The 23452-nt window shown below is 40.1% G+C and overlaps 3 protein-coding genes across 7 annotated transcripts in view; 1 reads left to right on the top strand and 2 right to left on the bottom strand.

The window, feature by feature from the left end:
* LOC135483723 (sodium/potassium/calcium exchanger 2-like) overlaps nt 1–5277 on the top strand; it is a 35452-nt gene extending 30175 nt beyond the window's left edge. For all 3 annotated transcript variants that reach the window (XM_064764729.1, XM_064764730.1, XM_064764728.1), the window contains 2 exons: nt 2645–2781; nt 4801–5277. In XM_064764729.1, coding sequence (XP_064620799.1) covers nt 2645–2781; nt 4801–5059 — 396 coding nt within the window. In that variant the 3' untranslated portion in view covers nt 5060–5277. The remainder of the gene's footprint in view (nt 1–2644; nt 2782–4800) is intronic.
* The window catches only part of LOC135482724 (integrator complex subunit 3-like), a 414475-nt gene that overhangs the window by 34170 nt on the left and 356853 nt on the right, over nt 1–23452 (bottom strand). The gene's annotated exons all lie outside the window — the stretch shown is intronic.
* On the bottom strand, nt 15350–21221 carry LOC135483722 (uncharacterized). 3 transcript variants are annotated; one of them, XM_064764726.1, is made up of 6 exons: nt 21193–21221; nt 21004–21099; nt 19376–20060; nt 18893–18934; nt 16579–16683; nt 15350–16328 (listed from the first exon to the last, which is right to left on the bottom strand). In XM_064764726.1, exons 3-6 carry the CDS (start codon nt 19909–19911, stop codon nt 15458–15460), a joined length of 1554 nt encoding a protein of 517 aa, XP_064620796.1. In that variant the 5' UTR covers nt 19912–20060; nt 21004–21099; nt 21193–21221; the 3' UTR covers nt 15350–15457. The 3 variants fall into 3 exon arrangements, with proteins under 3 accessions (XP_064620796.1, XP_064620795.1, XP_064620797.1); XM_064764725.1 differs by lacking the exon at nt 18893–18934 and adding an exon at nt 17095–17145; XM_064764727.1 differs by lacking the exon at nt 18893–18934.

Here is a 23452-nt window from a genome sequence, read left to right as displayed (position 1 = left end):
GCGATAAGCCTATCACTCAGGCGCACCACTGGCACACACCTACGCTGTGCGTAACTGATGCAAAGCCGAACGGATATCTATTGTGATTTGGACTGTATGCTGTACCGTTTTGCAATAAATCGACAGCTTTCTATTGTCGGGAATCAATGGTCCAATATCACACCCTGGACGAGCCAGAAATATTGTGATTGATTCCTATTAGTTCATGCCGCGGCAAGACTCAATACTGCCCACTTACGGACGGGGGTCGAGAGATTTTCTGTGGATATCCAATATATCGTCAACAGCTATTATTGCCAATCCAGCCAAAGAATATTCGACCTTCTTAATATCAGTCTAATTGGGATAGATTACTTGGCTAGCCAATTAATGTGGCCATTAATCTAGATTTGAGATCTGGCCAATACATTAGTCTGATCAATTTCTACTCCGATGTGGAAACCCATGGTGAACACAGTTTGATGCAAAAAGTTTCCTGGCATCTTCAGAGGAGCATGCTGCAGGGTTATACCTAACTTTTTGGTTGTAGGTCATGGGGGGGGGGGGCAGAATGCCAAAAATGCATGAAAAACACGCTTTGCAGAGATGTCTGGTGGGACAGTTGCAATTAACCAATGGAGGGCCTAAAAGTTGTTTAAAAATGAAATGGTCTAGCCAAGGGCACTTGGCGGGCAACAGCAACCACTTCAAGCAGGGACGGAACAACTTCACCTGATATAGAATTCTGGTCCAGCGCAAGGAGGGTGAATCACTAACATCCTTCATTGAGCAGAGTATTCGATACGGATATGTTTACGAACATTTACTCACTACTTTTTACCTGATGTCTATTGATTCAGTATTGATTGCATTAATTAGGCTGCAGGGTGACTTATGCAAGGACGTGCTGACATTGTTGACGGTGAAATCAATTCAGTCCTACCAGGTTGTTTTTCTCATTAACAGATAATCGAATTGACTCGACTTTCCCTCAGTCTGCTGCACATGGTATCTTCACATCAACTTTCTACAACTTTTTAGGATTGAAGACTTGAAATTGTTTTTCAGTCATTTATATGTGGTAGAATAAATCTTTTTTGCAGAATTAATTTTTTTACAGTTTTACAGTAAATTAAAAAATGAATTAAAGTTTTCATTCGGTCTTCTTGATAGAACCCGTTTTACGCCCTTTACTTTTGCACAAACTGGTGTAAACATCGGACTCAATTTTCTACAATATGCATTTTGAAAATCCTAACGCAGACATTCAATGCATTTTCTGCTCCACAAAGTTAACCAGTTGTAAGGTGCGTACTGTGCGTAAAATGGAGAAAAAAATCAGTGCAGCTCAGAAACTTTGTGAAACAGACAATGGTTTGAATGGTTGTTAGAAAGTGCGTGGGAACGATTGTAATGGGTTAAAAATTGGGTTTACGATCCACACCGGCTCGATAAGGTAGAAGGGCATATTCTACCAGACTTCAGATTGGTCGGAATTTTGCTCGGCTTATTATTAAAATTATCTGGAATCACTTGTTGCTGATTATAATGTTGCATCTTTCAAAACATGGTGGGTTAATCCTGTTAATTTTTTTCCGCCATTTTATGTTTAATTCACATGAAATAACAACTCGTACAAGAGTAATCTTAATTTGCAATCATGTCAGACAAGAGCATAAATAAAGATCGAATTGCTAATGATGTTTTAACGACATTTACATGATTAGGACGGAAGCACAATAATGGGATTTAGCTGTTAGCTATACTCCAGGTCAGCAATTGCCTACGACTCAGAGCTGCTAGCAGCAAAGGGCTTGCTGTTGCTAATATGTGCTTTTTAAAGGTCTACTCCTTTTGTGCAAATATTTGAAAATTTAACTTGAATTTGAAAATTTCTAATTGTGTATTAATACGCACTCAATATAGCAGCGAAGGGCTTGTTTACATGGTCACTGTTGCCTGACATTGCTAATATGTGCTTTTTAAAGGTCTACTCCTTTTGTGCAAATATTTGAAAATTTAAGTCGAATTTGAAAATTTCTAATTGTGTAAATACGCACTCAATTTAGAATTCAACAATGCAGTTGTGTAGACAGATAGACAAGTACCAAGTTTTAGCAAATTTGCATGCATAATAACTGCAACTGTATTGTGTATTTCTATTTTCCTGAGCCACTAGTAAATACAATGGACACAAATATCGTAACCCTTGAATTTCCAGAAAGCGTACAACTCCACTAACCCAGGGAAATTTTTTTGAAAACCTTTTAGAACTAATAGCCTATCGGGTTTGACTACCAATGCTAATTACCTTTGACAAAATAAGCATCGTATTAATTGATGAATAATCTTGGCCTATTGGTTAATCTGGCTGTTTTGCTCGGTAATTGTAAATCCGAAAATTATTGCAGTGACGTGCTTCAGCAAAAACGTTTGAAAGCACCGTCATCCAGCTCGTTAAATATCAGGGTACAAACTGCCTTCTCGTCAGGTGCTTGGCATTAGAGATTGGGAATTTGGAAGTAAAGAGCGTCTCTTAAGCCAAGTCAGGCTGGTCCTTTCTTTATGGATGACACAATAATAAGCTGACTTAAGTTTTATTAGAATGAGTTTTCGAGGTTTTCTAACTTTTTTTCTCACAATTTCATTTGTGTTTTCTTTTCAGATCATGGGTTTGACGTTCATAGCTGCTGGTACGAGCATCCCGGACTTAATTACCAGTGTGATAGTTGCCAAAAAAGGCTTCGGTGATATGGCTGTCTCAAGTTCGGTCGGTAGCAACATCTTTGATGTGACAATTGGGTAAGTCCATGTAGGGCTCAGTGCCTTGCTTAAGGGTGCAAAGACAACAGTGGTGATCCTTCCTCGAGTCGAACCCACAACCTCCTGGTTATGATTCCGGTGCCCCTCCCACTCTGCCACTGATCTCTCCATTCATTTTACTTGCCCGACAGAATCTACCTTCACCAGATGGACCTCACAGTGTTTCCAATTCTTGGTTGTTTTTCTCTGAAGCAAACAACAACTCAGACGGATCCTATCATGCAATATTCCAATTTGTCATACAATGCAAATGCTAACCATGATTCAGCTCTGTTTACAAACCAATCTGCTTCCTTTGACCAAACGCTGAACACAGTTTCCATAATACTAGTATGTATGGAGAAACTTAGCCGATCATTTTGACGTCTTGACGTGCGATCCCTCTTCGGATCATATGACTTTTAAAAAACTTGCTTAAATGGGATACCCGCTGGGTTGGTGTTGGCCACAGACAAGAGTAAGTTCTAAGTAGAGCTACACAGGCATAGTTCTTTATCTAGTAGTAAGGTGGCACTAGAGAGCGGTGATAGAGAGACGAGAAATCTGCTGAAGTCCAAATGTCCATCTAGTGAGTATGGAGGTATACATAAGGGGTTGTATGAAAAGATGTTGAGAGTAAAATTTTTTTTTTTTGGTGTGGAAAATGTAAGTCAAAGGAAAATCCTCACCTTTGTTCCCTTTGAAGTTATTGTGACCTCTCATTCAACCTATCAAAGTTACTCAAATTCTTCAAGGTGGCTGGCGTGAATTACAAGTTCTGCGATTTTTGCAGTGACAGTTTTTACTGTATTGTTTATCATTATCATGATAATTACAAAACATTGAAAATGTCAGGTCATCTTTAAGCTAAAGAAGATTGACCTCCGAGTTGGGTTAGGCCAGTGTTGCAGCATGTGTCCATCGGGTTGCCAAGGAAATCATTGGGTATCATGCTAAGTCTGCCAATATTTCCCCTAGACCTATTCATCAAGACTCATTGCATTACCTACTCATTGAGTCTCCCTGCTGCATATTTTGCCTCTGGTCGTTTCTGCCTTGATTGAAGAGATATATTGATGGCTCTGTTCTGGGAAATCCTCCAGGTAATTCGACCTCCTGCTACCAGTTTGAATAGGGCAAATATGGATTGCGAGAGCACTCTCGAAACCCATTATGGATGGTAGCAAGTCATTGGATGGTGTTGTAAGGTTTACCGCGCGTAATATCTTCTTCATGTTACTACTCAAGGTCTCATGGAGGTATGGTGGCAAAGTGAAAGAGTATTCGACTTGCTAATGAAACTTGCTGTGGGTTCGAGGCTCAGTGCCACTCGACACTTTCAACTGGCCTTAAAAATTGCCAAGTATAGTGCAGTATTGGTGACTGAGGCCTTTGAAAATTGTCATCATCATTAGATAACCACCAAGCCCCTCACTCAGATGATTCAAGGGGCCTATCTCCTTGTTGAGAAAATGTCTAATTATCGAGGCCCCTGATTACATTTGCCTCTTGATCCCATGTTAACCCTTGATGGGTCAAGATGCCTAGAAAATGGCACTAATAAATACGTTTTGTTCCATATTTACAAAGGATGATTAATGAACTGATTAATACCACCAGTTGGTGAAATAGCACTTCAACTTGATGGTAAAATGTAAATCGAACTAGACAGTTTCTTATAGTTACCATAGCAACGTATGAATACTCTAATGAACCTAGTTATACCCAGTGCTTCTTTGCTTGTAATGGGATTCCTCATCACTGGAATCCATATGGCAAGGAGCCTGGTACTGGTCAGAATTTATAGTCACTGGACACTGTAAGACAGCCAAATTGGTTTTTTAATCTTGCAGCTTCGCATGAATAATTCACAGAAAGAAAAGTTGTGAAATTATTTCTCCATTGGAAAAAATGTTGATACCGTTACCAGTATTGAATTATAATCAAGAATTTTTAAAGCAACAACTAAAAAGTGATGACAAATCTCTGACTGTTTCTGATATATTGCTCTCTTTTCAGATTACCGCTTCCATGGCTGATATATTCTATTGTGACGTTGGCGCAGACAGGCGTCGCCGAAGATATCAATGTCGAAAGTAAAGGCATGGTGTGCTCAGTGGCTCTACTCTTCCTTATGTTGATATTTGTAATATCTGCAATTGCAGTGTTTAAATGGAAAATGAGCAAGTTCCTCGGGATCTCTATGTTCATTCTCTATTTTGTATTCTTGACCATTAGTCTGCTGTTTCTGAAATCGGTGATGACATGTCCTATATAATAATCATGGTAGTCTTTCTCAACATTGAAATGTACTAGTCTTGGGTAAAATGCACGCTGATCGACTTCAGCGAGTAAGTTATGGATGCCAGCAGCAAATGGTGGTTTCTTACTTAAAGAAAACGTCTTGGTGGAATAAACGTCTCAGAAAAACTGATCAACCGAAACAGTTGGTCTCGGAAGCCATCTTAAGTTTTGCCCCTCCTTCTCTAAGGGTAGGCACATCACTCGGCTCAGATAATCTTGGGATGGCTGGTGAAATTTAAGATGGCTTCCAAGATGGCTGCCATTCCATGCAATTGTTCATAAAGGACAATTGCATGGAATGGAATCCTTTTACTTGGATAGTATTGAAGTCTTTTCCCCAAATTTACTGCTTTCTGACTAATTCCAATGAGATGTTGATTAGTTAAGTTTCCAAATCCAATAAGAAAAAATCATAATTAAGTAAACCATTTTTGCAAATTATTGGTGTTTTTTTTAAGTTATTCGATTCTCAGTAATGCTAAACAGGCTCGTTTCTGTGTATTGCATGCTTTCACCGGCAGTAAGATTATGACGGTATTTTCGGACAAGAATCACTAGCAGCAGCAGCAATTGCATGAATTTGAATGTTTGGATGTTGAAAATTTATTTCATTTCAAGTTTGCATGAAACACCCACATATTCTTAGGAATACTCAAGTCTTGGGTAGATTCTTGTGAAGTTGAACTGAAATGCCTTTTTAGGTAGGCCAGTCTTTTTGTGTTGTGTTTGCCAGAAATGTGACCCATCACTCAAACAAACTCGCAAGTAATTTTAAGCATCAGTGTACAGGGTATCTCAAAAAATGCAACCAATTAACATGTCAATTTGACTCAAAGTCATTTAGGCATCATTCCAAGTAGTACCAAATCTTACAGAGATTCATTTGTAAGATTTGTGCTAAGAAAACGTTAAGGGTGTAATTTTTTCAGAAAAAGATGGTGACTTGTGTATTATTTTGATGATGGGTCACAACTGCATGCCGCTTTCAAAATGCCTCTTCCATGACACTGCTAATGACATCGCTGCCTGACGAGACAACAATGACAACCTGGACCTCTTGGTGATCTCTTAATATCTTTGTTTTTACATATATGTGGTGATTAAGGTTGGTTCCAAAACGTTTTAAGCATTTCATGCCCCTTATATCAATGCTGCACTAAATGAAGATACTACATGGATGTCAATACTCTGTATATCCAAAAAAAGTTGTACTTTTTTTCAAAGTCTCTATAATATCAAGGATTAATATCAAGGACTTAAGTCTTTGTTTCTTCTTGATAATGTTATATATGCGGTTGGAGCATTTGGAATGCATATATTCATAATGTAGAAAAACCTGCAAAATGTAAAAATTAATGGCTGTCACATCTAAAAGATTCTGGACGTTTTTTGATTTATTGACAATTGCCAGTTTAAGTTTGCCATATATATTTTTGATAATTGCCAGTATATGCACAACAAAATTGAAATTTAGCCCATCTTTACACAATTGGCCGAAAACTATGATGATGAATTCTTTGTACAAAAAGGATGGGTCTGATCTTCATTCATTAACCCTTTGGAGCTCTAGTTTCCACAGAAATTCTACCTCAAAATCCCCGAGTTACCAAACAAAATGTTGTTTACATCACCACATTTGATGCCGAAAGACTCACTGCAGTGCTCAAATTTCCTCCCTGGAAAACCCTAAATGAAAATCAAGCTTAGCTACGGCATTACATAACCAGAGTTGCCATTCGGAATACCTCAGTCTCACAAAGCCTCCCAAAGTGTTGTAAGTGAAGGGGTGGCAAACTACAGTCAAGATCAGGGAAATGGGAAGGGTGTTCTTCGGCGACTCAAGTCTAGATCGGGCTTCAAAGAGTTAACAATGGCCAAATCACATACAAGATGATGATTAAATGTCAAAACACTTAAATTGACATGGGTTGCCCAATTTGTTTTTAAAAACAACATGATTGATTCTTAATTAAATCAATTTCCTTTTTTGGAGAGGGACTTTGTTGACATAGACACTGCAAACAAAAAGGAAGCGAAAGCACTACTTAACTAGCTTGACCATATCGTAAACAAATATTAGATTCTGTATGGAGCCTGCCATCGCCTGGCGATCATTCGAATGCAAATAGACCTCCATGTGGGCGTGAGCATCACAGCGCTATTCAGCATTCAGGATTCCTGCACTGTCGTCGTAATCATTTGGGACAAGGTTGTCTTGGAACTGGTAACACTTTTTGTCCAGAATAACGCTGTTTTCTGACGCTATTGATTGTTAATTTCCCATTAGCCACCAAATTGGATGTATTATTTTGTTGCCGTGGCAACCGAAAATAAAAATCATAATATTGATTATTCAGGTATTGATGATAGGCCTAATTAGTCAAGTAGTACTTCCACCTGGTGATGATGATTAGAACTATATCGCCAACTCATAAGCAGTAACTGGTGTGTAAATGTTGATACATAATCATTTCTCTTTTTCTAAGATCTTGCCAAGCTATATACAACAATTGAGATGTAAAAAAGACTAATTTCTTTAAATAACTATTATAAAATCCTGTTATAATAATTATAGCAGCTATGTTCCCAGAGGGAAATTCAAACTAAACCTCATTGACAAATTTGTTGAATTTAACCCAATTCAAAAATCCTTTGATATTGTACCAATTATGTTGTCTGTCGGTGGTGTACCATTTTGTTAAGTGAATTTACTGATACCGTCCAGCAGCTTTTAGGTATGGAGCGCCATCTTTTGCACTAGCGGACTTCAATGTGAAGTTTCATCTGTGCAGCTGTTGAAAAATCAATTCGCCCTTCCACTTTTACGACTGACAACGATATTGCTGTGTCGATGTTTTGATTTTGTGAACACTTTATAATACAACTCCAATAAATTGTTCAATGTCTTGATATCATGATTTGCCCGAGTGGTTGCCCTTTTGAATGTACATGTACAGTCTGGTCACTGAATATTATAAGAGCATGTTGCATAAACTGGTCAATATAATGGTTTCGTAATATCCTGTGAGGCCCTAACCCAAAAAATGTACCATTGTCCTATGACATGGACTTTTTCACACTGAGAATATCCATTTAACCCCCAACTCTTGAGCCCTGGGTTCGAGTGATCTCGATCTTTTATACCCTAGGTGGGGGTTTAGGCCAAAAACCGTTAAGCAAAAAAAAGGTTTAGCCTCCCTTTGAACCTGTCTATACTAATACACAGTATGTACTTTCCAATTGTCCAATTCCCATATCGATTTTATATGGTCCATTGGCGATTACGAAACAAAAAAACACACAAAAATTAATAACAACAAATTCTCAACAGTGCTATGCTACGTAATCATAATACACGTACTGCTATATTGATCAAAATGACCGATGTTGCTTTGGGTCGTGGGATGTAAGACCGCTAATCAGTTTTAACCCCTCTGAGACATTATATAGAGCCAGTACCTCTAAAGAGTGAGAAAGTGTACTTGACTAGGCTTACATGTTGGATGTTCCTTTTGAATATCGTTGTACTTGGTAAATTTGAACTGTGAAGTGAAATTCCACTAAATAAGATAGGTTTGCTGTTAAAAGAACTTTTTGTTCCTCAGTTGACAAAAAATACTTTCATTTGACTGGTCTAAAGGCAAGTTTGAGTTTGACATAACTGCACACCAGAGATGTGAAATGCAGAATTCAGGTCACCTGAATCTTCCTATCATATTGACCTTTAATGGTGGATGAATCTATTTCATTCAAAATAACTTTGAGCATAATATTGGAGAAACTGTCGGAATTTAAAATAAGTTTTGTACAAATAACAGATGAGATAGCTTTATTGATAAAATCTTTCTGATCTTTTTCCCAGGCCTTTAGATATTTGGTTATTGATTTCTGAGCTTTGCCTTCACGTTTTGGCTGGAATCCTGATTTATAGCTGAATATTGGCAGATTTGAACTGAACTATATTTAGAGTCAATTTTCTTTAACCTGCTCTCGATATGAGGTATTTTCGTTTCAAAGCCTGATAACTGTCAAATTGAAAGGATAAGAGCTAATGAAATGTCAATTATGAATAAAGGACATATTCCACTTGAACAACCTTGTCAGTTTGCCGTGTCAGTTTGCCACGCCAGTTTGCCAGTTTTGCATTTAAAATCTTGGCGCAACAGCAAACTGTCCAGTGAGAAAGATCCTCCCATCGAGGGCTGGTGAGAAGAAATGGACTTCAGTATTGCTCATCAAACATTACAACATGAACATATCATTGAGAATATCTTATGTACAATGTGATACTGTGAAATGATGTACGTGTTCTATGAGATAACAAGAATACTTTAAGAATTTATGAATTTTGTGGTTGGACTGTCTCTGAAATGCTCTGCAAATGAGACAGTGTTGCTTTTGATGAGAATTGTTTAAATGCTGAAGCTGTGTTTACTATACTTGTATGAGGACTTTAAATCAGTAGCGGCAACGGCAGACAATTGAACGGAGTCGGTACTATAATCAGCAGGCCATGGAACAAAGTGGCCAAACATTGTGTCTGTTCCGTAGGCACAGTGCAGTTGAATTGTCATGGTTAAAGGACCAATTGGGTTATCAACGGCTCTATACGAAGCTATCGGCTGCCTAGTAACCTTCCACTCCGCACCAGGAGTTGTGCGTGTTTTCTCCTTTCTAAATTTTGAAATGAAATTGAAAAGAAATCTCAAACACTTTCAGGAAAGCAGTTCACTAGTGAAACGGGAGAAGAGCAAGCGTATTGAAGGGATAATCCACCTGGTCCTTTAATACATTGTCAGTTGGTCATTTTGTTGCAATTCCTGACAATAGTGATGAGATTATTGTTTGCTGTCGAACGAGTTGGTAAAGAAACTGTTCCATTTGGATGTTGTTGTTAATGTGAAAGAGAAGTGGTACAAAAGTTATTGCTGATTACTCCCGAGAAGGTTATATTGAAATGTATAATGTATCTTTGCACAATTTTAGAGTGGTATTACGAGCATTAGTTTGCAAGACTAATTAATGTAAAGTGTAAAAATGACGTCGCATTCTGGATGAGAAACTGTAAATTATAATGTAAATAGCTGTAATTATGTAATTAGAAAACACTGTAAATAAATCGATGGGATCAGTTGTGTTCAAATGCACCTAAAATGGGGTATGTTTGCCTATTCGTTTCTCACGGCCTCAGAGAATCCCAATTCTGGGTCCATTTTTCACCCTGTTCCTTAGATGGTGTATTTGGAGCCAACTACTTCCCGCTGCATCCTGGAGAATCTAAATACTCGATAATATATCATAATTTTCAATTTGTGTGTAAATTGGCACATGTATGTACTTGTGATTATATATTATTTCTACATACATGTATGTGAGTGTCTAAAGATACATATTAAATGGTTTAAACTTTATTTAAGGCCGGTATATTGGCACCAGTGAACTCAGTGTGATATTTCTAGTCAAAATCTTATTGTTTTTTCGTGTTGTTTTAAGTAGGAATGGAGATTATATTCCACTTTTGTATTTGTCTCTTACCTCAGTTTTAACACCATTGTCAGTCTAAATTAAGCATCTTGACATGGCATGGAACAACCATGTGTATGATATCAAGCTTGAAATATTCAGAACCGGTCTTAAATTGGTGAAGCTAGAGTATGCGTAAGCAAGGGTGTTCAGGATTCTTATGTCAGTTGGCATAAAATGGCTAGCCTCACAACCACCAGGGGGGCAGAAGCTAATGCTTACTTATAATCCAAATTGTCTAAATAATTCATTTTTACACCTTTATTCATAGATGCTAGTGCCACCTGTTGGTTTTAGGTGAACCATTCAAACCACACCTCGATGTCCCAACTTCAGAGTACCTTCAAGGGCCAAAGTGTGTATATTTGAGGAGTCGGGAAATGGGTGATTCTATTTGATGCTATATGCGACATAGCTATGACAACATGACGATTGTGGTTGAATGCGGTTAGCCGATAGACAAGTGATTAGCATTTTTTTAGCATTTATTTTGGTGTTATGCATATTACATACACCAATCATGTGTACTGTGTTGGTTTCTGGTGGACACCATTTTATTCACTATTTATGATTATCCTGTGTTAAAATTATCTAGTCAAAACTGCATTTAAAATTCCTAGTCTTACTCTCCCTAAACTTTCATACCTGCTGATCTCTAAATAAAAGCGCCCCTGAAAACAAGCAAGTAAAATTGCTGCGACCTACAGTCATTATCGCATGTGTCAAAAATTGCTCATCTACACTGGTCATTGCAGGTGCTTGCGACATAAATGTTTGATCACTGCGACCTGCAAGAGGCAATCAATATCAAGTCTAGCAATTACCAGTTTTAAGCATAATGCTGTGGTCAAATTAGTTTGGGGTTCCGTCAATGAAGCTATATCGAGCACCAACCAATGAAAAAAGACTCGCCTAATTTTGTCACAACGGAATGTTTGAAAATTACCAATAATTTAATTTTGGTCTTGTTTTAGGCCCGATGTTTAGATATTTATATAATTGTTTTCCGATTGATTAATTGATTGATTGATTTATCATAGGTCTCTATGATAAACTCTATAAAATATGTAGAACTTAATACCCCCAGGGGTAATATTCAGATATATATGATATAAACCAACGCACTGGCTTTTACACTTTAAGGACACCACTGTATTAATGCAGTCAATTAGTCTAATCCTCCTTTAAGATGTTTGGTAAGAGTTATGTGTCATTTCCTTAAACAGAAGTAAACTGCAACAACATGTAAAATGTGATGCATGCATTAATTTGTAATTTTATCTCATTATATGACTTTCTCATGCCATTTGATTTGTGCATATATTGTCTTTCAAAGGAGGACTATAGGCAGGCACTAGGGGGGTCGATTGGTTGTCTTCGATGGGAGAGACCTCTATTGGTAACTTTGATAAAGTTACATTAATCTGACCTTCATGACTCCTGCATATATTCTCCCTTTAAAGAGAAAAGAAAATTGAAAGAAGACATGATGCAGAGTTCATGTGAAAAGTCTTGACTGTTAGGACAGCTTTTGTTGCCATCATCAATTGTGTCAAGCACTTTGTGATGCAATTTGTTTGACTGTGATGAAATACCTTCAGAGTCGATTTGATTATCCGTCCTCTGGTTAATAGTATCACGACTGCTTTAGTCCTTAACCTAACAATGCCAAAAATACTGTTTCTGAAAGTGTACTGTTTGTTACATAAAGATCAGTGATCTGAATTAAGAGATGGTTGTAATGGTACTTAATTGTTGTATTTCATTTTGATTTGTTGACACAAATTTCAGTCTGATATCCGTTAAGTTTGTATGTGGGAGATCGGATGCCCTTAAATTGTCTCGAAAACTCTTTATTTTATGTGAGAAATATGACAACTAGTGTACAAAGGCTGTCAATCTGTGTGAAGAGATTTTGCAGGCAGATGACGTGTCGATTTGTTTGACGGGTTAGAATGCCATCTTCTGGTTTAGAGTGACACAGACCTTCGACTCTCGTCTGCTGAGTGGTGTGTGTGTTTTGATTGTCAAAGTTTCCTGTTCCTGTTCATATTGTCTGTTTTCCGGAAGCGCTTGAATTCTAAATGCTCCATATCCAAGAAAAGTTCAAAGTTTAGAATTGTGCATGAGAAATTTTAGTAGGCCGCGGCTATTCTTACAACGATCCCTAATGCATTTTACATACAAACTACTGGTTATTCTTACGACGATCATTTTCACCTTTTTGGGCCTTAATCCTAACCCTGACGCTCACCCTGACCCTAACACTTACTCCTAGCGCCAACCCTAACCCTAACCCTTCCTTTACACTAGTCTTATCTCCCTAGATCCTCAGTTTAATCTCTGAAATCGCATAAATCCTAAGTTACGACTAGTCGTAAGAATAGCCACTTTGATTTTAGTATTCATAACGTAAGTGTTGTCCTGAAATAGTTCATTTGAGGATAAATTCGCAATCAAAATGTTGAGATAAATTCACTTCAAAGGGGGGCTGTTCTGGTCGACTTCAGCAGGTGACTATCATGCTCGGTTGGGGGACTGGAATTTGTTTGATTGTGAGATAGGAGAGACCCCTGGTGGTAACTTGGAGAAACTTGGTCACACCTACCTTCCTCCTATATTTCGTCTCCCTTTACCGAAAACATTTCAAAGTGGATAAGGAGCATTTGAATGCAAGTTCTTTAGTTGTTGTTGGACACAGGGTAGACATTAAAGAAGCACACTGTGAGATCTGGGTGTTGTGGTGCTCACTTGACACACTGTATTGTAGTAGAATGCTTTGTAGGTACTGTAAAAACAGAAAATCTTACTGAGCAAACAGTCAAGCTGTGTACCTTTCTCTATTTGGAATCAATAAAGGGATATCTACTGCATTTATTGGTTTATTTTAGTCATATTGATGATTTATTTCGATCATTTTGATGGTTCGTTTTGACCACAGCCACTTACTTGATATGGAAGTTTTTATATGTAAAGGGATGCAGTTTACACTGACCAATGTATTTCAGTTGAGTGCAAGGCCTTGGGCCTCTTGTTATATGTAAATGATTGCAGGTTACACTGACCTTGTCCATTTCAAAGCACATTGCAAAAGCTGTTTTGGGTATCCACAAGTCCTAGCCAAGTGAGGTATCAATGAGCTGCTAAGATTGGACAACTTAAGCTTGGCATGGGGGAGGACTTTTGGATAACAAAAACCCTAGGTTGTGATTTGTGTTGATATGAAAAGTAACACAGAAGAATAGGCGATATGAATAAGGACCAGCCAATCTCCATGTACATTTACACTGGGCCTTTCTGTACAAAACTGAAGTAAAAGCATTTGCTAGTCTTTATTCATATCACCCATTGTCTTCATTTGGGAGGGTTGGTTGCGACAGTCAAGAGTGTTTAATTCTACCCTCCGTCACGATATCTGTCTTCGAACAGGATCGGAGGAGGATCTGTAGACCAACTATTATGGTTGGCTTTTCCTCAATGTAGACATATTGGAGAAATTTTTAGAGCAACTGATAGGCTGTGACACTCTTCAATACGGCTGCCGTAAACATTCAAGAGGATGGGTTGTGACAATATCTTCATCTTACAGTTAGCATGAATATTCAATGATGAGGATTGGGAGTGACACCATCCATCCTTTCAATGGCATTCAAAGCAAAGCGACATATGTTGTGAGAAGAGACAACGAGTTGTGACATTGTCTTTAGAATGGGGACAATTGTCACATTCAATAAAGAAGCTTGTTGCCATTACGGCTGCCGTAAACTTGTCTTTATTCAAGAGGATGGGTTGTGACAATGTCTTCATCATACAGTTAGCATGAACGTTGTTGTGGCTAACCTGTTGTGACAACGTCATATTCATTGATGAGGATTGGGAGTGACACCATCCATCCTTTCAATGGCATTCAAAGCAAAGCGACGTATGTTGTGAGAAAAGACAGCGAGTTGTGACATTGTCTTTAGAATGGGGACAATTGTCACATTCAATAAAGAAGGTAAGGACACTGTGCACATTTTCTGTGACAATCGAAGTGAATCAGTGCATGTTGTAATAACGTCTTCCATTCAGATGAGTTGTGACTTTGTCCTCAGAATTGGGAGTAGTTGGGTAAAGGCCTTCTGGTAGTGCCATCTATACCATTCATGAATAGTCTTCGCGAGTCAGTGCGGAAACCAGTCCATTGATCAATAGTCTCCGGCATAGGGAAGGGCAAGGCCGGTCTCATCCTCGATAACTGAACCAGAGTCAGTCGCATCCACTCGCCCGCTTCTGTCGCTTGTGCCGAGTGTTGGTCTGAAGTTCAGGATGGGCCGGTCCTTGCGGAAGGTCATCATAACCCGGACTGCCTGATTGGTACTCCCGGACCTGAGCACATGGCAAAAACGTGTAAAGAGCGGTTCCTGCAGGAGACATCATTATGATTTCGGAAGGCAGAAGAAGGGTCAGTGAATCCCCTGGTGCAAGCAAGGATCCTTGGAGTGAGTAATATAGTCAAAGCCGTTTTTTTACCATTCCATTCAACTAGATATACAACTAACGTTATATAAGTATGAAAGATCGGTAAATGAATTAGCACACGACTTGATGACCCCACAGACTTCATAGTTCGGATAGATTACGAAACCTGCCTGATTGTCGTTGACATTAATAAAAGATTCAAGAATGAAAGAAGACTTTATAAATAAGTTAAAATTTTATTTTTCATGGCATAAAACAAGATAATATAAGGGTAAGATGCCAACCATCATCTGCAGGGCGTTTCTGCCAAACTACAGTATTAACCCTTGAAATCCTCTCAAAAGAATTTCCGTTTTTTTCGGAAGGGAATGCGAATCAGTCGTTTTAATTACTCGTTGTCAGTACTCCCCGTCCTTCTGACACTACCGCTTGGCACGGGCCGCCGCGGTCGTCCGTTCAGGGACTTTCTGGTGGCACTGCCTCGGTATTGGCAACCCCTGACGTCAAGTTTACTCAAGGGACTCGTTGGAACCTCCCTTGGTCTTTCTCTCTCTATGGCATTTTGATGAAGGGCAACTGGTCCTGTATAAAGACCACTCCCAGAACTGTACAGCTCGCAAAGTCCGACCTGGAGATTCTTGTCCTTGTGGGGATGTGGTAGAGAAGGCGGATGGGCAGTAGTTCGCTTCGGCTTCTCCGTTCTGGAGACAGTACTGCCCACCAGAAACGCACCGGACTGACTGTGATCCACCTTTTTGAGCTTAGCTAAGTAATGTTGGTAGACCGCAGGGTCCGATATAGCGCTGAGAATCATGTTAGAAACATTGGTCTGGTTTTCCGGGAACTTCTGCATGAGGGCTATGGTTTCTTGTAAATGTGAGTTTGAGTAGCTCGTACGTGGAGAAAGACTGCTCGCTGCCGGCTGATGTTGGTGACTACTTTTAAAGGGTTTTGGACTTGTGGCCCTAGCTTTGCTGCCACTTGCCCCGCAATAGTCTTCCACGATACGCACAGGCAATGGAAAGGAAGCCCTGGGAGTTTGTAAATCCATATATGATGATTGCACTTCTGAATATTGTTTCTTTTCTCCTGCCAGCTTTTCGCGGGTTGGTGCGAGGTTTATTTCCTCCGTGCACCGACTTGTTGTATTGGGTCGTGGTTGACCGTCGCTCCCGCCAGAACTTGCCGAGTTGCTGCCATTGGACCTGGTATCTTGTGACGTCAAGTGTGAGTGTCCAGAAAGATTGACTGCTTGTCGTCTGCAAAAAAGTCCCCAAAGGTAGATATTTAGTCAAATATAATATGATAAAACAAGTAACGAGCGAGTAGGGCTTTCATCCCGGTTTCGGTTGCTCGAACAGTGCGCGGCAGAGCGCCGATTTCGAACGCGTCACAGCTTTTACACTCCGAACGTAGTGCATCAGACTCGACCCTACCCCGAGAAGATTATGCGAGGATGACTAATGAGTTGCCTCGGGAGTCTAGTCACAGCCGTAAAGGGAAGCTTACCTTCTATCGTCATTGTATACCATAGGTTGAAAGGCGTTCCTTTTTTCAAAGCCATTAAACGACTTGGACCGCGAGTCCATAAAGGAATCATTATGAAGACGAGCTCTGAAATATATATTTGAGCAAGTGAGCCAAGAAGGAAACATGTTTACAGATCAATGTATCAAAATCCACAGACTGCTTCCAAGCTTCCTGTCAGACGCCTTAAAGATTAATATCTTAACAAGAAAATAAATTGTAAAACAGTGAAAACTGACAATCCTCAACGAAACCGATTGCATTTTTCATCCAAAATCAAACTCACCCCTTGGATCCTACAGTTCTGCCCAAATGTCAATTAGCAATGTTTTCACGTTTTCGCTAAATTCGCAAATATCCGTGAAGGGCTGCGGTAAGCAACAGAACTGTAGCACCAAGGGAAGACAAAATTGTTAAACTAATTTCATTCGGCACAAAGGAAAAGTGAGCAATTGCAGTCAAGCTGAAACTCGTGCTGACCAATGTTTCGCCTTATACCTGCTCAGTAGGAATCCTGCTGCGGTCCTTATGACTGGCATGATGCCTGTGCTGCATGATGAAAGTAACAAAGCTAAATGTAATGTAATTTGAGGTACCAGTTATGCGTATTCTTTTTTAATACGGACATCTTTTCATACAGTTCAGCTTTAAGGCGATCGGTTACAGGGACTTGACTATTACAGTGATGGATAAGGCAACGACCTGTTTGCACATGAATTTGCTTATTGCCTCTTGAATTGACACGGATCAGCAATGCTAACGCGTCTGGTCTGTCACCGGCTTAAGGATATTTAAAGCTGAACCGTCTAATTTACGCCCGCTATCAAAAGTGATTTGGGAAATGGCAGTGGTCTCAGTGTGGGATCGTCGTTAATGCTTATCTCCACATAAGCGTTTTATGCTGCGTACCATGCACAATGCCTTGTTACGAGATATGGGGACATTCATGTGGAAACGGACATTATCCCACTATTCTGCCATCGTCTCGATGGTAGGATTAAACAACATCCGTAAAAGCGTTGAAAGATGTAACAGCGGGTTCTGTCAAATGACGATTTCATGACTAAGAAATATGGTTCTGAGTTTATGGATCAATTGTTGGTTATCACTATTCCATCTTGGAGTTCAACGTTCCCCGGCTCTCCCGTCCTGACCTTCATGCGTTTGCGTCAGTACTATCGAGTGATTTAGCGATCTCAAAACATTGCGGGTTAAGATGCGGCTCCCCAGGCCGTGTCACGCCATCAAATAGCATGCGACAAACCAACAAACCATGAAAAACATTAAGTCTACACAGACTTGTGCGAAAAACACGAACAGCAATTGCAACATATGTGCCAAACACGATTTTCTTTCGACAATATTGGTGATAACAAATATGACTGACGAAATTCTTATGTGCACTGCAGAAAATGCAAACAAGATATCGTTCAATTAGCAAGCTATTTAGAACCATTTCGATTGGAATCGATTAGTGTGCAATATGTTCTTGACCGAACCGAGAGCGAATAAAAAAATTTTTAATCTAAAACAACGCCGTTTATCTCAATTTGAAAGCTTTCCGAAGATTTGGCTTGCATTTTGATATCAATACGGGCTGACGATACGGGCTGACGACGAATAGACAAGAAATATCCCAATTGTGTGCCCGTGAAGAATGTGAAACACACGTCAAAAATATGTTTCAATGTGTATATAATAACTACCTCTTGTCTGTTGCACGCGCAAGCGCTGTTAGAAACTCTATGCGGTCAAACATCAAACTGAAAACATTGGACGACGTTAAAGTGTGAGAAAGGAGGACAACAGTACTGGTCAGAAGTAATAACTGAACTTATTGCAGCGGAGACTGTTTGGCACTGATGCCATTCGTCGCTGTGGATGACATCGTGCTGCGCTTGGCAAGGAACACTCCAGCCGCAGGGGACCGGCTTCGCCCCACCCCTGATATGATAAAGTATGAAAAGGATGGCAAAATGAGCTACCCCGGGTGTCTGGGAAAGGAGAAGTTATTCTGACCAATACTGCACTTGGATGAGGTTACATCGTACATTTAACGTTGTATCTATATGGAAGAAGATGATGAAATGCACGCCGCGAGAAAGCGCTGATAATGTTGGCTGAAGGCAGAATGGTTAGTCAGAAAGTAAAGAAAATGAAAACGAGATGACATGGGCGAACAAGCATGAAATATATAAGCAAAGTCGGCTATCATAGCTCGAGTAGGCTACACTGAATAAAGTTGGATAGCATTGGATATTTAACTAATCCACACTTTCAATTTTTTGATACTCACCTTTTGTCAACAAGGGTTTTGGCGTCCGCCGCATTTATACCCCTAGTTGTACAAAATAATAGTTAGTCCTAACAGAGGAGCATGCGTGGAAAATTAGTGGGGTGTGTACTGGTCAAAAGTAACATCCTGGGCATCTTTCCCAAAGCATAGCGAAAGCACTGAAGGGGACTTTATACGTCTGACCATCGGCACTGTAATGCAGGCAGAAGTGCAAGCCGGATGTGCAAGTGCAAAGAAAGGTAAATAACGAATAGTGCAAAATGACGTGGTCTTACGTTCAGCTGGTTCTTGGAACGTTCGAAGCGCCCGAGGTGAGTTACAGTGATAAGCCCCATAAAATCTCGGTAGACGCCCCGGACACAATCATGGGACACAATAAGAGAAGGAGTATTATAGGAGTGCAACCATGTGGACCCGTTACGAGGTCGTTCCGGGCAAACTTTCGAAGGATGCAATGTATTCGAGAACGCAAACTACTCTCACCTTATGCTTCGTAACTTTGGTAAGTAGGGATCCGGCGCATCGTGACCAAGGACCGGCGTCGCGTCCGTCTCTTGTCTGATGGTTCCTTTCGTATGATACAGGCGGTACTGCTCAATGTATCTTTTGGAGTCCCGGTAATGTTGGAACACAAAATCATCCGGCTGTTCCTTCTGATACAGCTTAGAATATGGCAAAGGTTTTTTGTTCTTGTTTCCGTTGGCCTGCTTGCAGCCGCAGTTATCCGCGGGTGGGCTGTCCCAGCCCGTCAGACTGTCACTCGGGTCCACCAGGCGAGAGCAGACGCACGGGGTCTCGTGTGACGACAGGTCGTGCTGAACCATTACCTTTCCTGGGAGTTTCTTCGTCGCACAGGAGCAATGAGGGTTGCAACCCTCCGGTTGACTTGTACCATTGAATTTCTCCTCTAACCTTTCGTATAAGTCAGTTCCGCGGTCGTCTGCGCTTTGAAAATTCAGCAATGATTCCGTCGACACTATGTCTATGTCTATGTCTATGTGTTGTTGACGTTTATCCATCCCATCCAAAGATGGTTCTCTCACTTGCTAAATTTGAACTCACAAGGTCCTTTTTGTCATTTCCATCACCCCTATACTGTCAAGATTTCCTCGTAACACTCGGATACAACCGCCGCATCAAGCATGACATATCTAAGGTGAACTTCCAACTGCAAGAAAAAAAAGGTTCATTGACAATATTCGTATGCTTAAAGGGGAGCTACATAGGGTTGACTCCTATCGGCGACTTCGTGTCAATTGTAATCTGACCCGCCTCCCTCCTGTCTATAGACCTCATTTAAAGATCTTTGGCTCCAAACTCATTTTCTATTCTCACTACTCTTGCACAAGAAAAACCGGGTGGACAGAAACTAACTACATGTAATACGATATACCGATCGAAAAAAAAACATGGAAGGTTGCGTGACAATTGGACATTGTGCATTATGGCACCGGATATCAAATGCGAGTTGGGTCAATCTCAACAAATCATAGATTCAACCTGTGTGTGTAAATGTATTGATTTCTTTATGCTATATTGATCAACAAAGAATCTGGCTGGTAAGTATAGCCAAACACAAGATTGGATAATATTTTCAGTATCCGGTGCTGAAATTATATCGATAATCACGGTGCACTGCATCCGTCATCCTCGAATACCAGTGTCTGATGTCGTATGCTCCTCCCCTCGCACGCGTTACATAAGCTTGACCTTTTGTGGCGAGTGTTGGCTTTAAGTTCAGGATGGGTATCCGTAGACATCAGAATTCCCGCTTTATACGTCGCATCGGTGCCGCCCCAATCTCCATAGATCCTTCGAGAATGGTAAGGATATGTCCCAGCAGCAGTTTATATGACAGTAGCCCGGCTGCTACATCACTGCTTGTCTTAGCAACTTCAATATCGGGGGTCAAGGTGACAATGCGTCAACACACTGACTTTAAAAGCGGGTCGACATCGAGGGCGATGGGAATCCGTAGACATACCCGCTATTCGTCGCGTCGAAGCCGCCCCGATCCCGACGTGTGGACAATGCTAGCTGCAGTCGGGAAATAGGCTATCTGGCTCTTCATCCTCTGCTAGTTCAGGGTTTCAGAAAACGAGATCACTTACCTATAAAGTGCTTATCCAAGCGGGTTAATCCGATACAATGATAGAATGGCAAGAAAGATGAATTACTTGCCACAACTTATTCATTGAACTGAAAAACTAGGTGAAATTCCCCTTTAACGCCCTGTTCCAACCTGGAGTAACGTGCTGGCTCCTCTAAGTTCCAAAACACTAATACTATCGTCCACTAACTAATAGCGACATCACCCCCAGAATGTCTAACACATCAATCCCGTTATAAACACGAAGCTAAATGTTATTCTTCGTCCATTAATAATGTTATACTTCGTCCATTTATTAATCCAATGCAAATCATAAATATATAAGGGTAATTCCCCCACCTGCTCCATTACCTCACCCGGTTGTGAAAATTGTCCCGGGCAACCAACCACTCGCGACAAACATCAACTCCTGGTCCGGAAACTTTCTCCATAAAATATTCATGGTTTGCAAACAAATTGATAATCTCGTCCCAGCAGTATCATACTTTAGTGGCTTGGACATTCTTGTGCTGGCATGACAACACATTATGGTCGATGTTGACGAAGACCTTTTAACAGAAATTTTAAAAAATTGTTACATATTTTTTATTTGTGTATTCATTGACAACTTCATGAATTCTTGATTACTTGTAATGCCGTGAAATGTCGTGGCTTTAGCCACAAGTAAATAAATTAAAAGTTCATTTTTGTAAGCATGGCTATTTTTTCGAAGAGTGCCTTTTTTAATGGTTGGTAGACAATTACCTTATCCCATTATTGTGGTCTTGAGCCTGCCCTGGTACAATCTTGAAGTTTCTCATTGATTTGAAAGCGGGTTTGTAAGTAGATCTCATTTCTCTTTCAAGCAATCCCTCATAAATGTCCATCATAATGTCACTTCGTTGAGAAGTAGGGATATAATTTTAAAATTGCATTCAAATCCCGAATATCAACTTGACAGAAAACCGTAGGCTAAAATAATCACCTTTTTGCGGTACCGAGGATTAAATTGTCCGAAAATAGGATTAAAGAATTTAAAAAGGCTTTTCTGTGGTCTCGTCTAAAGTAAACCCTTATGCATATAGGGCCACGATAAACAGAGAAATATAGTAATCTACCGTTTTACCAAGGTCTAATCCTTAATAAAATAAGAAAACAGGGAAAACAGGTGCCCAAGGTCTTGAATTCTAGCCGAAATAAAAAAAAATTAACGCGAAATTGCCATCATTGTGCATAACACTCCCGAGGCAGTGGGTTCGGGGGGTTACAGGACGGCTGATTGCTCACGAGGACTGGTGTAACCTCCTTTGATGTTCTTCATAACTCAGCCTTTCCACAGACAATTCGAGAGACATACAACGAAACGTGACCATGTACTGCCTCCCCCTTTTTTTTTCACAAATCCTATCTTCGATCCTGGAATACCTCTGGAAGTTCAAAATATTCTACATTGTATGAAAATCGTTATCTGCAATGTAATTAACAATTTTCATGTTTCGGCGGTTGTTTTTATTCTCTGCTTTGGGCTACGCGACAAAACCCAATGCGAGATCAATTCGGCCAATAAAATCGCATTAGACATACTTTATTAGGCACATTGCGCAGTGTTAGGCCTATGTCCCCTCGAGTGGCTAATTTGGTTAAAAGGGCCAAATCTAATGCTTGCTAGTATATCTGATGTACTTAATGGACATAAAGTAGAGTAAACCCCCAATGAAAATAAAATAACAATAAAATGACAATAGGAAGATATAGAACGATTTTTCGTGGGAATTCCGGTTTACAGAGATTTTACCAAAATCGAGAAAACCCATTAATTCTCAAGATATCGTTCAAAAATTCCTCGAGAAGAATGTCCGAAATTCCTTTTAGTATGACTGCTGACAGAAACCCCGGAGTCATACTGAACTGCCAGCGGTATTGCCTCCGTATAAAAAAACCTCCTATACCCGCGTTGTCTGGAAGCTGAGGGATGTCAATCCGCCCTGGAGTTGACAAGGGAAGGAGACTCGGAAAACGTATTGTTAAAGTCACATCCAGGGTCAGTCGTACCCTCTCGATCGTGCGGAGTGTTGGTCAGTTGTTCAGGATGACAGATGACAAGGATACAAGATTACAGGAGAATCAGAATTCTTTGGGTTATCAAAAAGACGTGACCCGGCGTGTCGTCGTCGGAGCTCACATGACGAAAATATCGCATCCTGCTCTTGGCCTCGCATGGAATGAATTCAGAATTTTGAAAGCCAGGATAGTTCGCGGGAGATGAAGACCTACCCCCTAAGCTGCTAATAATGGGTTACAGGAGAATTAGAATTCACTAGGTTGAGTTTAAAAAGACGTATCTCAGGTGTGTCCTCGTCGGACTGACTCCTGGGCTCCATGTGTGCTGACGAAGATATCGCACATGCGCTTATTCCTCGTTTGCATGAAGGAAACTAAGAGAAAAGGTCTGAAGATCAGGATAATGTGCG

The sequence above is a fragment of the Lineus longissimus genome, chromosome 2 (genome assembly GCF_910592395.1).
Source record: "Lineus longissimus chromosome 2, tnLinLong1.2, whole genome shotgun sequence".
Classification (NCBI taxonomy): domain Eukaryota; kingdom Metazoa; phylum Nemertea; class Pilidiophora; order Heteronemertea; family Lineidae; genus Lineus; species Lineus longissimus.
This window is presented reverse-complemented; position numbering and strand designations above follow the sequence as displayed.